The following is a 15,116-nucleotide window of genomic DNA, read 5'->3' on the forward strand; positions in this document are numbered from 1 at the left end:
GTGTTGGTGTGTTTGTGTGTGTGTGTGTGTGTGTGTGTGTGTGTGTGTGTGTGTGTGCATTTTCCTAGCTAGAATAGAATTGTGATGTTTTGGGCCAAGGGTATGTGCCTGCATTGGGGCGAATTTTCGGGTGACTGAACTTTCAATTCTTCTGGAAGTCCATCTATTGCTCTGTATACGGTGTATTTGACTAGCTGCCACCCTCAAGGCTTCGAATGACGCATTTCTGTCCAAAATCCTCAGTTGGGAGCCTTTTTATACGACATGTGCCTGTTTTTGTCAGAGTGAAATCATCAATTCATATTCATAGATCTAAATATACCCTTTGTCTGGAGACGGATCTTGAATGACAAAATTGTTGAACGCATAGAATTATATTATGGAATGGGAAGCCACCCCAATTTAAAGCACAAGGCATTCACTGAGAATTTTGGACACTGATATGTTCTGAGCCCAGGTCCTTTGTGAATATTGTGAATAGAATATTTTGTAATATTTGACCATTGGCAGAACCAGTGAAGCTGTGCTCTCTCTCTCTCTCTCTCTCTCTCTCTCTCTCTCTCTCTCTCTCTCTCTCTCTCTCTCTCTCTCTCTCTCTGTCGTTGTTGTCCGCTTGTATTCCTTATCCCTCCTGTGTGAACTACTGTATGCTTAAAGTTATCTTTATAGCTGTCAAGCAACATTCTTTCTTCCTCTAAGTCAGTGGGCATTTTTCAAAGTTGTTGAGTATGTGTACTCTGTACGTTTAAAAAACTTTGGTGTTTGTAGTTTTTGTCCTCCTCGATGTTACATACCCCACCCCCCACACTTCATTTGCAGGAGAACTTGATGCAGGCAGTGGGATCTGGTTTGTTGGTTGCTATGCCGACATAAAGGACACTTATTGAACCAGGCCCAGAGTTCTGTCACCGGCATACAACGTTAGATCCCCACAAAGCCCACTGACATTGGACTTTTCAGGTGTGCTCAACTCTGAGCTAAGCCTTCCACTTGGCCTTTTGTCTATTCTGAATGTCAGTCCAACAGCTTTGTACCGCTGTCGGAGATACAATTTCCATCCCAATCTTGCTATTCATCCATGAAAAAAATGTCCAGAATGAGCCCACAGGCAGTGCTATAGATGTACCAACATATCACCGTTACAATATGTTCAAATGTGCACAGCAAGTCATCAAGCTAGCCTGTGAGTGCCTAGCTGATGTAGAAGTAGATTTTAGTGATCTTGTCAAATTATCATCACAGCCAAAATTACCTTTTAAAAATAAGATTTATTTCATCAGCATAAAAGATGAACTTTGTAATCACAGTTTTACATGTGCGTTGTTCTTAAAAAAAAAAAAAAAAAAGAAAAAAGAAATATGATCTAACACGGATGATGAAGTGTATGTTCCATATCAACATATGAGGGGCCCAGATTCCCGCTATGTTCCCTCATCCCGAGGATAGTGATTACTCAGAGAAAGCCAAAAATAGTTGACAGGGTGGGAGCGGAAAAAGTGTCATAGTTTAAGTACTAGTACCATTTTTGGTGTAGTGACAGAATTAAAACAAGGAGACAAGCACAGACAGGCTGGCCTTTTTCTTATTTAGAAAGCTGTATTAAACACAGCAACACAGGGTGAGATTTTCGTGACTGGCGTAAATGCTGCGCAGCATGTGGCATAACTCGACGTGGAGGCGGATTAGACTGATTTTTGGAAATTTCGTAGACAAGCGCAGGCCGGTGGATCTGGGTCATAAATACAGTCATATCAAACAGGGAGGGCTGCCCCGCTATGGGAGTGGTCACAACTGACTGAGCTCATGGCCAATCAAAGCAGCTCAATTCACTCTCGTCAGCGCAAGTTGAGCAGCAAAGTCTCGACATGGCGGAGGAGTTTGCATGTTCTGAGGTGGGCATTTGGAGACTGCCCCTGCCCAAATTGTTAATTCCACCCCTAAAGCTGTATCATTCCCCTAAGTGTGTGTGTATATATATATATATATATATAGAGAGAGAGAGAGAGAGAGAGAGAGAGAGAGAGACTTCACATTGCAGAGGTACCAGGTTTGGTTTCAGCTCTGGCCTTGCTGTGTGGAGTTTGCATGTTCTCCCCGTGCATGCGTGGGTTTTCTCCAGGTCCTCCGGTTTCCTCCCACATTCCAAAAACATGCATGGCAGGTGGATTGAATACTTCAAATTGTCCCTAGGTGTGAGTGTGAGCGCGGATGGTTGTTAGTCTCTGTGTGCCCTACGATTGGCTGGCAACCGGTTCAGGGTGTCCCCCGCCTACTGCCCAAATACAGCTGGGGTAGGCTCCAGCACCCCCTGCGACCCTAGTGAGGATAAAGCGGTTCTGAAAATGGATGGATGGATGGATATTTTAAAATAAATGCAATGGTTCAGAGGGTTTGATGCCTGCTGTTCATATATAGTATGAATGAAATATGTTGCGTTAGACGAGCTGTCGACCCTGCACCAGAGCTAGACATGGTCTGAGAATGCGTAAGGTTGAGATCGGCTTTCTGCCACCGAATCGTCACTCCGCCAGGCAATTTCAATGACACTCCTTCTGCTGCACCGGCCCACCCAGCTTGGAGGAGACCTGTTTGTCACATTGGCAAATGCACAGCGAGCCTTGCAGCGAATTGAAAATAAGGACCCGCCGGCATTTGTGTCAAGGTGCAGTTGCCCTGTCTATGAAAAAAAGGAGCCCATCATGTTTACAGGCTTCATTCCAACATTTGGAATATTTTAATCTACTGTAGAACAGGTAATGGCAAAAGTGAGGTCTCTTTTCTTTGATTTGGCTGAAACGTTTTTGCTTGTTTTGTGTCAGCAGCCCTTTCAAACACAATTTGAATTCGGCTCAATGTCTCCATTGATTTTTGTACACAATGAAAAATAATAGACCCGCCCTGTCTTGTTTGGCGCTCTCTTTCTCTGTTATGTATTCTCATTTGTCTTCTTCAAGAGCAATCGGTTTTCTTCTCACGTTTTGCTTTGCCCTCCTATGCCACCTGTTGTTGTTAAGACTATTGCTGTGCGTATCTTGTCGTGTTTGATATTATTTATGACCTTGTCTTGTGTCCCAACTGTGAAAAGCCTGATAAAACATCTATATCTGCCACATATATGGTTTGTGGACTTTTTTTTTTTAACCTCCCTTGGTCATGGTTTAAGCTGTGCAAATGAAACACATTTGAGGTTTTTTTTTTCTTTTTTGCAAACAGGGGTTTCCTTTTAAATCTTGCTTGGAAATTTCAGTGGACACTTTCGGATAGACAAGAATATCTTGCTAAGTTCACAGCGAAACTGTCTGGTGACCAAAGTGTAGATGAGCGGATCCACTGCAGCTTGCACGCAGGTCAGCACCAGAGCCGAGGTCTCCATCTCCAGCAGTAACTGTATGACAGAGAATGCAACAAAATGCAAGTCACTGTTTCCAAAATAAGGAGGTTTAAATTTGTTTTGAGGATAAAGCACACGTGCTTGCATCCAACAACAAGCAGTTGCAGTCAGTGACATATTCGGGGATTTGCTTTCTGTGAGGGTACATAGGGCAGCATTACTGTGTAGGATACACCGATTGAATCCTTAACATAAAAGAAAGTAATCATGCTGTCAAACATCGCCAAAAAAAGAGACTAGGTCTCTCAATGGTTGCACTGAATGGCAAGAATTTAAAAAAAAATTGATTGTTTAAGAAATCTATTAGACCACTCATGTATAGTTTATGCTACAGCTGCCCCAAACTAGCTAAATCTTTTTGTTTTGCTTGTTTCACCAGTAATACTTCACTATGTATCGTCAAATTGTCTTTCTAATTTTAGTGATTCTCTATCTTATACATTTTTTGTAAATTTTTTGTTTTATATAGTGTTACTTGTTACTAAAAATGGAGAAAGGAATTTCTTTGTGTATCCTGGTCCTTGTTATATTTACATTGACAATAACAAGCTTACAATCTTTGCGGAACTCACCAATTTATATTTTTTAATGCTAAACTGATCTATTTATGACTAGTTATGAGCAAATGTTCAAATTGACCATCTTAAACTGGCCAAGCACAGTATTGTTATTTCTTGACGAAGATGTCAAACTACAGTGACATTCCTGGTGGCTGATGTTAGACTGAATTTCTGAGAAGCCCAATAAACTGCCTCAATTTGGGGATGAGTGAATGATTTCGACGAATTTAACAAGCACTAACAATAGATCTGCATTGGTTGCTGTTAGTTTGTGTTGGTTGTTGAAGAACTACTGTCCTATCATTCACCTAATAATTGACACAGTAATTGTCAACGTGAACGTTATGATGCCTCAAACTAACACATACTGTTTTGTTTGTGTCCAACTCACTTTGTCGGTATCCGGCCGCGCGATGAGGTGATTCATGAGCAAAATAACCACCATGGGGAGCCAAAAAAGCGTGAAGGTGATAATAATGTAGCCAAAGCGTTTGGCCAGTTTGCCCTCAACCTGCTTCTTCCCTCGTTCCCTGGCTCCGGGCGTCCGAAGACACACCGCCCCCACGATCTCCGGTAGTGTCCTGCGGGCTCCTGCGGCCACGGGGCCCGAGCACGACTCCCCGGACACCGAGTGCCCCGGCCGGCAGCCGGCCACCGGCTTGCAGCAGGCCAGCGGCGGTGCTGACCGTGGTGCTGAAGCCGACTCGCCCAGACAGCTCCAGACGTGCTCAGACACCGTGGGCATCACTCGAATACCCCGACTGAAAACTTTCTTTCGATGCTGCCTGACGAGTTTGATGATTCGCCCGTAGTGAATGACGATAACAGTGAGAGACAACCCCCATATGGGTACCAAAACGTAAGGTCCGAACGGATACGGATGACCGTCGCTGGGAGGGACGGGTGGCCGGCAGTGCGCGTAAAAGAGGGATTGCTTGGAGAGAGTCAGGGCTATTCCGGCCAATACGAGGCCGCATAGCCAGATGAACATGATCCAGAGGCGAACGCGGGCTCTCCTACGCTCGGTTTGGAAGGGGAACGAGATGGCGTGGTAGCGCTCCACGCTGATGCTGGCCAGGGTGAGCAGTTGCACGCAGCTGCACAAGGCCCAGGTGAACTGCTGCAGGGCGCACACGGACACCGGCAGCCGGTTGCTTTCCGCGGATCGCACGAACGAGGCGAGCAAGAGCGGCGTGTCCACGGAGCACTTGAGGAGGTCACTGGCGGCCAAGCTGACAAGAAGCGCGTTGTTGCTCGTCTGGAGCCACTTGGTGCGGAACACGACCCAACACACCCACACGTTGCCGGGCAAACCCACGACTAAAGTCAGAATCAAGATCCCGCATTTGAATGCGAGAAACAACAGATCCGGGTTGCTCTCGAAGTCAGAGACTGTGGCGTTGCTGGAAACGCGCACGTCCATCATCCAGGCTGTTTCTCTTCTATGGCACGTCTTTCCATGGCAAACGTTTTGTAGCCACACATCCTGCAGAAATCACATCCTGCTCGTCCAAGGTTGCCACTCACGGATTTAATTTCAAGTGCAGTAAACAAAACAAAAACACAAGATTGAGTGGTCACCTGGTGGCAGTACTCGAGTGTTGTTTTTTTCCTCGCTTCACTGATTGTCAGCGCTGATTAGCTGCAATCACCTGAAGCTGTCTTGACCTTGCTCAAGCCTTAACAAAGATGGATTAACGGGACAATGTTTCGAGAAAAAAAGAAAAAAGCTGTGCTCCAAAACTGAACTCATAATCGTACGGAGTTCTTTGTCGCAGATGTAATGTGTACTGAAGTATCTGAGTCATTATCACCTTAATGGTGCCTTTGAGACTTCCTGATTACACCAAAAGAAAGTCTATCTCGTTGTTGTCTTACCGTTATGCTGTTAATCATGCACATTGGTCAAGATGCCCAACTTCCATTTGCTGCCTGCAGCTCATGCAATCAGCAAAATAAGTGAGATTGCCGACAGGGTGGACGATTCGTTTGGCAGGATGACTTTGTGCTATTTAATGTGTATTTTGAATTTCTGAAAGGATTTGTCGAGCTTGACAACATCCGACTACACACACAATGTTGAAAATGACCCAACATGAACATTGAACCACAACACACATGACAGTTAACAAAACAGTACGTTGCCAAAACCACATATTGCAAAGAAGGGAAAAGCACATAAAATGAAGGAAACACATCATGTACTGGTACCTGTGGAAATGTTCAGCCACTTATCGTAAGACCTCAGACTTTCATTGTTCTTCTATATTTCCTGATTACATCATCACTTCCTCATGACATTCTGATTAAGTGATTCTGAAGACACCAAAGGCACTTTATAATGATATTGACCCTCCTTACTGGTAGCTCGGGACGTATAAATCAGTGTTTGAGCAGTTCCTCCACATAAACTTTGTTCATACGATAAGCTGCCATCCAGTTGTGAGCTGCTCTGTAGTAGCCTTGGTAAGTTGGCTCTTGAAAAGGAGACATTGAGGCGTAGTAATCAACCCATGCTCGGTAGGACTCTCTCCAGTAACTCTCAGCATGAGAGTCATCTTCCACGTCGTACTTGTCTTCATCCCTTTTCCATTGCTGCTCTTTCTTCATTTTCTCTGGCTTCCGGCGGCTCCATTTTTCAATCTGGACTTTCTTCTTTGTCAGATCATTTCTGGTTGGTCTGTCCGACGATGTCTGATTAGTTTGTGCGCCAGCTTTAATACCGAGCATTGAGTTCAAGTCGCCCGGCCGGGGTGAAGTTCTGCTGCTCGTTGCGTTTGTTGGCTGGAATGTAATGGAAGCTTCAGGTGTAAATGGCTCCAGCGTGCAGCTATGATTTGCTTCTGTCTGAGGGTGAATGACTGCAGTGCTCTCTCCGCCTACAGTCATGCGGGCCTTGTCGTCTAAGTCATCTTCGGGGCTTGAAGAACCGGGGGTTAATTTTGTAGAGTGACGCTCCGAATTCCAGCCTTGACACAACTCACCGCCGTCATCATGAAGCATGGCAAATTCTCTGTGCCCGTTAGAATCACCGCCGTCGCCCTGGCCACTGAACTCCCTGACGATCTCCACTGATCTTCCCAGTCCTGTCATAATGAACTCTTGGAAGTCCCGCTCAGCCTCTTCGAACGTCATAAACCCGGATGTGCAGCTCTTAAATGAGCTCAGCGGAGAGATCTTTGGCAGTGCGTCTTGCAGCTCTTTACGCGTCGGCGCCGCTTTAGAGGGGCTCTGTGGGAGCATATTCTGTGTAGGATGCGTCTTTCCAGAAAGCCCTTCAAGGCCGCGGCTCATCTTAGGCTTTCCGGAGTCCTGAGTTTCCTCAGTGACAAGGGCAGAACCAGACGGCGGGCACACTTTAGAGCGTACAATCTTCTTTTTCTCATACATGGAGAAGTGCTGGGCTTGGAGGCCCGGAGATGAAGCCTCGGCGCAGACATCCCAATCACATTGCTCAGCCATCAGTCCAGCATCAATGGTGGCTAAATTGGAAGAAGACAGCGATGACAGGAAGAAGTTGTCTGACCAAGTTCACGAGTTTGGAAAGCAGTTTGTGCATTTCTGTTGTGAATGTGTGATGTCATTATACTTAAGTAGCTAAAGCAAGATCCTTACCAAGCAGACATCTCAAAGTGGAAGCAAATCAGACTGAGGTAATTTTGTTCCAGACAAACTCAGTGGAGACATACAAAGCATGCTACAAGCAAAGTGCTGGTAAATAATACCTGGCAACGCTGACAAATTCAGGCCACATTTTTGAGCAATTGCCATCATCTTGTTCTCCTCTTCACCATGGCAACAGTAGGTCACAGCAAGGCCCTGAGTGCCTGTGAACAAAGTTGGATTCTGATTTGAATTCCTCATGATGTATGAGGGCTGAATTTTTGTATGACCATTTTTATATTTCTAGTCTAAAAGTTATTATAGCCTTGGGAATATTACCTGTGTGGTTTTGAGTCTTTTTACAGTGTTTGTGCAGGCAGGGATATTTCTCGTGATGTCACGATAACAGCGATATTGTGATATTAAAATATCGCCACCATGTCGTGTAATCATGTTATGCAGAAATTACAACAGTGTGAACTACACAGACCATGATACTTAGCGCCGCTGAGCCAATTGGAACAATGACAAAAAAAATGATGTCATGTACAAAAACACAATATTGTGCTTTTTTTCCAATATGAGCTTTTTTTAAATATTGCCAACCACCCACACAATCAATATTGTGATAATTATTGTTTCACGAGGTTCATATTGTGATAATATCAAATCGTCGCATTTGGATCTTGTTACAATCCTATGATATCACTCAATTTTGACAGATAACAGATCACACTCTTGATTTTGTTTTTCTTGCAAAAGATCTCAGAAAACATCCAATGACAAAAATTAGGTGTCTGTTTTTTAGGTTTAAAATGAATTTTTTATTTCACATCACGCAACTTGTAATACATTCTAAAATACTATGAATAATACTTATTAGCATTATTATTGTTAAGAACTGGATCAGCCCATGGAAAGGGATATTTTACTCTAAATTTAATATTGTGTTGGTCATGAAATCATTCATTATATTTTGTTGGGGGTAAATAAGCGATATGTCTTTAAAACTATCAATATAAATAGTCCATCTAATCTAAAATGCATTATTAGGGGGCAATTTTGATTACCTCCACAAATGATTGCACCTGAGTCGGTATGTGAGTGAGAGAGTGAGTGAGTGGTTGGGTCTCGGCCAATAACACCATGTGCTAAAGGTGCCTGCATTAGCCAATCAAAGCAAGATACACTAAAAGGACCACAACTCCCAGACACCCGTTTGAACGTCCTTCTTCCGGCTAATTCAAGAAATAAATACATCTAAATTCACATTTAAGAATCAAGCCAAAAGGTTCATGTATTAAATTAATTGCCGAAGACAAAAACGATGGACAATTATCGTTAGTTTTGTCAACATAAAATGTAGTTTTGGTTCATTTCCGGTTCTTTTTGTTTTTATTTTCTGTCATTCATTAAAACAAATGATGGGGAAAATGAAACTTCATGAAACTCTAGATCAGGGGTCACCAACCTTTTTGAGAGTGAGAGCTATTTCATGTGTACTGATTGTGTGAAGGGCAACCAAATTGATACACCTCTGAAATAACATTTGTACAAATTACATTTAATAATATTAGAATGTCTCACAATACTGCCAGTGTTTGCATTTTTAAATCATAATTTCTACTAGCAAATCACATTCCTAGCACTGGCGGGCTATTGGTGTGGTCCTCACAGGCTACCTGGTGCTCGCGGGCACCACGTTGGAGACCCCTGCTCTAGATGGTCCTCTTGGTTTAAAGATAAAGGCTGGTGCAATGGAAATTAATAAATTCCCACTGCATCTTTAAACCAAGAGTGACATTTAGAGGAATCAAAAAAATGATCACAAGTGCTTCATGAAGCTTCATTTGTCCATCACTATTGAAGAGCTTTGATTAATTTTAGTTTCAACTAAAATACCCTTGGTTGAAAGTTAGTCACTTTGGCCGTGTCACCTTTCACTCTTTAGTGACTACCTTGGAGATGCATCTAAAAAACCCAACTGAACACTGACCGAAGCGCCCAGCTCGCCCGATTCGGTGCATGTATGTTTCCCAGTCCTGTGGCACATCCAGATTTATCACCAGGTTGACCTTCTCTGCGTCTATGCCCCGAGAGGTCTAACAGGGAGAACAATCACAAGATGACTCATAGCAATGTTCTTTTTCATGTATTTATTTAATTTAATCTTATTTTTTTTAAATGTGCAACTCACCAGATCAGTTGAGATGAGTACTCTGCATTGATACTGCTTCAATTTGGACATGGCCTCAAGTCTCTGCTCCTGATTCAGACTACCTGCGTGATCAAAAAAGAAATTGTAAGTCACGACTGCTATGACAAAGAAGCAACCCTACGCTGATTTGGTGAAGCCAAGTTCAATTTAGGATGATCTCATCTCGGCTATTTAAAGGCGGCTGTGGCCCCCCGACGTCTCCCTCTAAATCTTACCTGAGATACAAACAGCAGGTAGGCCTTTAGAGGACAAGATGTCTGCCAGATGCTGAGCCCTGGAGGGGAACGCAAAGTATCAGTGTTTTCACTGACAGTACGTCTCCTTTTCCAAAAAAAAGTTCATGTTTGACATCAATCAAATCTACCGGTATAAATCACCTCGTATGCAAGTTGGAGAAGACAAGCGCTTGGTTAAAAGGCAGTTTACTGAACAACTCAAGCAAGAGATGGACCTTCTCCTCAAAGACCTTATGAGGTAATGGATGGGACTGCACCAACTTGTAATACTGCCTCAGGCCTGGTGTGGACCAAACATGAACATTAATAAGGAGCATTTGTTCAATTAAATCAGGGTGCCAAAATGCAGGAGGCTCGAATGGATTAACTGCATGTACCTTTGAGTCCCATGTCCCTGGGGTTGAGCCTGACAAAAGTGGGCTCTCTCATGTAGCGGGTAAGATGTTGAGCAAGAGATTCTGGGTAGGTGGCAGAGAGTGCCAGCATCTGTTTGTTCACAGGCAAACAGGAGAATATCCAGCTGGAGAGGGACAAAATATTGTGGGTTGACAACCTCATTTTGTAAGAAGCTTGCAAATGTTCTGCCTTTGGTCCCCATACTTGATCTGTTCCTGGAAGCTGCCCTCCTCCAGCAGCTTGTCTGCCTCATCCAGAACAAAGAGACGAATGCTGGCGGTGGACAACATGCCGAGATCAATGAGCTGCTTAATACGACCTGTGAGAATGACCAAAATGACACCTAAATTACAAAGGTTTTTTTGTAGTTTTTTTTTCCTCATGAAATAAACAAGGACTTTAAGGATTGTGGACATTTTGCGTCTTAGGGATCAAGAGGGCTTGGTGGGGAAACCGTGCTTTCTTTGGTTTACTGTCTTTTGAAAAATTAGCCATGCTCAAACAGCCCCAGGATGATTCTTTCACAACTTGGTTTCCTGTGCATAACTTACCAACTGGTAGTGATGGGAAAATGAAATTTCCTGTAGCACTTGTGATATTTTTTTCACCGCTCTAGATGGTGCTCTTGATTGAAAGATAAAGGTTAGTGCCATGGATATACATCAAATTTCAACTGCATCTTTAAACCAAGAGTGCCATCTAGAGAAGTTAAAATTTATCACAGGCTTCCTCTGGCCATCATTCGTCTACAGAATTGTGGGTTAAAGTTGGTAACGACGGGCCCGTTTACCAGGTGAGCCCACTGCGATTGCAATGGAAATTAATAAATTCCCACTGCATCTTTAAACCAAGAGTGACATTTAGAGGAATCAAAAAAATGATCACAAGTGCTTCATGAAGCTTCATTTGTCCATCACTATTGAAGAGCTTTGATTAATTTTAGTTTCAACTAAAATACCCTTGGTTGAAAGTTAGTCACTTTGGCCGTGTCACCTTTCACTCTTTAGTGACTACCTTGGAGATGCATCTAAAAAACCCAACTGAACACTGACCGAAGCGCCCAGCTCGCCCGATTCGGTGCATGTATGTTTCCCAGTCCTGTGGCACATCCAGATTTATCACCAGGTTGACCTTCTCTGCGTCTATGCCCCGAGAGGTCTAACAGGGAGAACAATCACAAGATGACTCATAGCAATGTTCTTTTTCATGTATTTATTTAATTTAATCTTATTTTTTTTAAATGTGCAACTCACCAGATCAGTTGAGATGAGTACTCTGCATTGATACTGCTTCAATTTGGACATGGCCTCAAGTCTCTGCTCCTGATTCAGACTACCTGCGTGATCAAAAAAGAAATTGTAAGTCACGACTGCTATGACAAAGAAGCAACCCTACGCTGATTTGGTGAAGCCAAGTTCAATTTAGGATGATCTCATCTCGGCTATTTAAAGGCGGCTGTGGCCCCCCGACGTCTCCCTCTAAATCTTACCTGAGATACAAACAGCAGGTAGGCCTTTAGAGGACAAGATGTCTGCCAGATGCTGAGCCCTGGAGGGGAACGCAAAGTATCAGTGTTTTCACTGACAGTACGTCTCCTTTTCCAAAAAAAAGTTCATGTTTGACATCAATCAAATCTACCGGTATAAATCACCTCGTATGCAAGTTGGAGAAGACAAGCGCTTGGTTAAAAGGCAGTTTACTGAACAACTCAAGCAAGAGATGGACCTTCTCCTCAAAGACCTTATGAGGTAATGGATGGGACTGCACCAACTTGTAATACTGCCTCAGGCCTGGTGTGGACCAAACATGAACATTAATAAGGAGCATTTGTTCAATTAAATCAGGGTGCCAAAATGCAGGAGGCTCGAATGGATTAACTGCATGTACCTTTGAGTCCCATGTCCCTGGGGTTGAGCCTGACAAAAGTGGGCTCTCTCATGTAGCGGGTAAGATGTTGAGCAAGAGATTCTGGGTAGGTGGCAGAGAGTGCCAGCATCTGTTTGTTCACAGGCAAACAGGAGAATATCCAGCTGGAGAGGGACAAAATATTGTGGGTTGACAACCTCATTTTGTAAGAAGCTTGCAAATGTTCTGCCTTTGGTCCCCATACTTGATCTGTTCCTGGAAGCTGCCCTCCTCCAGCAGCTTGTCTGCCTCATCCAGAACAAAGAGACGAATGCTGGCGGTGGACAACATGCCGAGATCAATGAGCTGCTTAATACGACCTGTGAGAATGACCAAAATGACACCTAAATTACAAAGGTTTTTTTGTAGTTTTTTTTTCCTCATGAAATAAACAAGGACTTTAAGGATTGTGGACATTTTGCGTCTTAGGGATCAAGAGGGCTTGGTGGGGAAACCGTGCTTTCTTTGGTTTACTGTCTTTTGAAAAATTAGCCATGCTCAAACAGCCCCAGGATGATTCTTTCACAACTTGGTTTCCTGTGCATAACTTACCAACTGGTAGTGATGGGAAAATGAAATTTCCTGTAGCACTTGTGATATTTTTTTCACCGCTCTAGATGGTGCTCTTGATTGAAAGATAAAGGTTAGTGCCATGGATATACATCAAATTTCAACTGCATCTTTAAACCAAGAGTGCCATCTAGAGAAGTTAAAATTTATCACAGGCTTCCTCTGGCCATCATTCGTCTACAGAATTGTGGGTTAAAGTTGGTAACGACGGGCCCGTTTACCAGGTGAGCCCACTGCGATGTGGCATTTCTTCAGATGTTGTTTGTCCTGACTGACAGGCCGGCCTCCGATGAACACGTGGCACTGCAAGCCCTCCATGGCGCAGCCTATCGCCATGAACACGGAGTGGATCTGCACTGCTATCTCTCGAGTCGGAGCCAGCACGAGAACCTGCACGGGTCAGCGTAAAAGTCAAGAAGCACTTATGCTTGATTGAAGCAGATTGGAGCCAAAGTCTTGTGCTGGGTGCAGTGATTAGTAAGACCCTGCAGCTAATCAAGTCAACTTGCACTAAAGTTTAGTGCAAGTGACTAAACTGTCGAAAGGCTGGACGTGCCTCTGCTTTATCAATAATTGTCCAGTCTCATTTAAGCATATGAGACTGTGCAGCTTGACCTCATCAGATTAAGACACCCATAACCAAAGTGATTAACACACATGGCCATCTGTTGTTCGTCAAGTTATGGTAAAGCTCACAATAAGGCTTGTTTTTTTGTCTTTTTGGTGGGGCGAGAAGGGGAAGTATCAATTACAGTGATTGGGCAAAAGAGAGCTGCTTATTGACTGCAACTATACTCACCTGTGTGGCAGAAGTGTCCAGGATCAGAGAGTCCAAAGCAATTGTGCAGAACACGCATGTCTTTCCCGTGCCAGACTTGGCTTGCACAATCAAATCTGAAACAAGACAACCATGGGTGGGCCCCATCATTAGGAATAATCATAATTGACTTGATTGGGCACATCATGAACGAGTCACATGTAGTGGGTGCCCCCAATGCCTCCTATTTGTAGTTACAACTGATTGGTTGCTAAATGTAACCAGTGATGCAAGCTTTGTTTTTAGGCATTGTGAATGCAGTCAAGACAACGCTGTTTGTTTACAGGGCAAAATACAAAATGGAACAGGAAAAAACATTCAGTGCTCAACATCATTGAGAACATTTTCTTTGATAGTCGTGCAATGTTCAAGTTGTGCATAATATTACAGTGGTTTACAATAATAATGCAGAAACGTTCTAGGACTGAAGCTCATATTTAATGTTAGTCATGATGGTGATGATTGGAGAGTTTTGGATTGTTTTAGGTGATACAAGTGTAAAAGGTTTGAGAACCCCTGCCATTGAAAATATAAACTCATGGATTTCTCTAATCTGGGCGTATTGTAGTCATTAAAAACTGAACACTGTAAAACCATCCGTGGCCTTCTTTCGTTCCACAAATTACGTACATCTGACGTTGTATGTAATTTGAGATGATTGGGCGTCTATTTGACTTTTCCTGATGACATATTGGCATGATGTTATTAATCGAAAGAGGCAAACAGAAACAGAGTGAGGAGGTACCAAGTCCGCATCGGCCAAGCGGGATCGCCTTCAGTTGGATCGGGGAAGGTTTTTGAAAGCCTGCAGCTGTCAGTCCCTCCAGCACGACGTCAGACAATAACAGCGACCTGAAGTCGATCCCCTCCGTTAAAATGACATCGTCGGTCCTGCTTCGCGTATCTATATCGTGGGCTGCTTTCCTGATGGAGGCCGCCATGTTTCTTCAGAGCCAGCCAACCACCGTTCAAAGAGTGCGGCTTAAAAGCTCCGTCGAAACAAAGTCGAGCTGAGACTACACTGCCCCCTAGCGGTCTGGGGTATAAAGTTTAGCTCAACGGGAAAAAAAAATCGGTCTGCACACACAATTGTTTCCTAAAAATAATCTATAAATCAGGCTCAGTGGCGGTTCTAGATCAGTTTCACTGAGGGGGCCGGGCTGGGGCCGGGGTTTTGATGGAGGGGCACATTCAACCCAAGGGCTAAAAAGACAAATTCGAAATATTATTTGACTTTTTATTTCATCAAACTTTGAAAGCATTGTAGTCATAACATTACAGTGATCAGAAAAAAACAGTATTAGGAGGGCTAAAATATCTGCAAGCGTAACAATACGCCGAGTCCATCTGTTGAGAATATTCAAGCCAGGGGTGGATATGGTACCAGCCTGCCTTGAAGCTCCTTCTCCTGTCCCCCATC

The 15,116-nt window shown here is 43.6% G+C and overlaps 2 protein-coding genes across 2 annotated transcripts; both read right to left on the bottom strand.

Moving 5' to 3' along the window:
- Window positions 1–2,357: 2,357 nt before the first annotated feature.
- On the bottom strand, window positions 2,358–5,823 carry LOC109528445 (5-hydroxytryptamine receptor 1-like). Its single transcript, XM_019891035.1, has 2 exons — window positions 4,343–5,823; window positions 2,358–3,385 (listed from the first exon to the last, which is right to left on the bottom strand). The coding sequence occupies exons 1-2, from the start codon at window positions 5,375–5,377 to the stop codon at window positions 3,224–3,226; spliced, it is 1,197 nt and encodes a 398-aa protein (XP_019746594.1). The 5' UTR covers window positions 5,378–5,823; the 3' UTR covers window positions 2,358–3,223.
- Window positions 5,824–5,923: 100 nt separating this feature from the next.
- Window positions 5,924–14,675, bottom strand: ddx20 (DEAD (Asp-Glu-Ala-Asp) box polypeptide 20). The gene is made up of 11 exons (XM_019891027.1): window positions 14,442–14,675; window positions 13,679–13,773; window positions 13,101–13,269; window positions 12,515–12,629; window positions 12,292–12,434; window positions 12,056–12,194; window positions 11,894–11,952; window positions 11,658–11,740; window positions 11,457–11,562; window positions 7,677–7,778; window positions 5,924–7,433 (listed from the first exon to the last, which is right to left on the bottom strand). The coding sequence occupies exons 1-11, from the start codon at window positions 14,635–14,637 to the stop codon at window positions 6,334–6,336; spliced, it is 2,307 nt and encodes a 768-aa protein (XP_019746586.1). The 5' UTR covers window positions 14,638–14,675; the 3' UTR covers window positions 5,924–6,333.
- Between the last annotated feature and the right edge of the window lie 441 nt (window positions 14,676–15,116).

Source organism: Hippocampus comes, unplaced genomic scaffold (genome assembly GCF_001891065.2).
Source record: "Hippocampus comes isolate QL1 unplaced genomic scaffold, H_comes_QL1_v1.1 scaffold174, whole genome shotgun sequence".
Taxonomy (NCBI): domain Eukaryota; kingdom Metazoa; phylum Chordata; class Actinopteri; order Syngnathiformes; family Syngnathidae; genus Hippocampus; species Hippocampus comes.

Coding starts and splice junctions, on each gene's coding strand:
- LOC109528445 (XM_019891035.1), bottom strand. CDS start 5,377: ATGATGGACGTGCGCGTTTCCAGCAACGCCACAGTCTCTGACTTCGAG. Junction 3,386..4,342: donor CGCGGCCGGATACCGACAAA/GTGAGTTGGACA, acceptor TCTGTCATACAG/TTACTGCTGGAGATGGAGAC.
- ddx20 (XM_019891027.1), bottom strand. CDS start 14,637: ATGGCGGCCTCCATCAGGAAAGCAGCCCACGATATAGATACGCGAAGC. Junction 13,774..14,441: donor GCTTGGCCGATGCGGACTTG/GTACCTCCTCAC, acceptor GTCTTGTTTCAG/ATTTGATTGTGCAAGCCAAG. Junction 12,630..13,100: donor CATCGCAGTGGGCTCACCTG/GTAAACGGGCCC, acceptor TCATTCTCACAG/GTCGTATTAAGCAGCTCATT.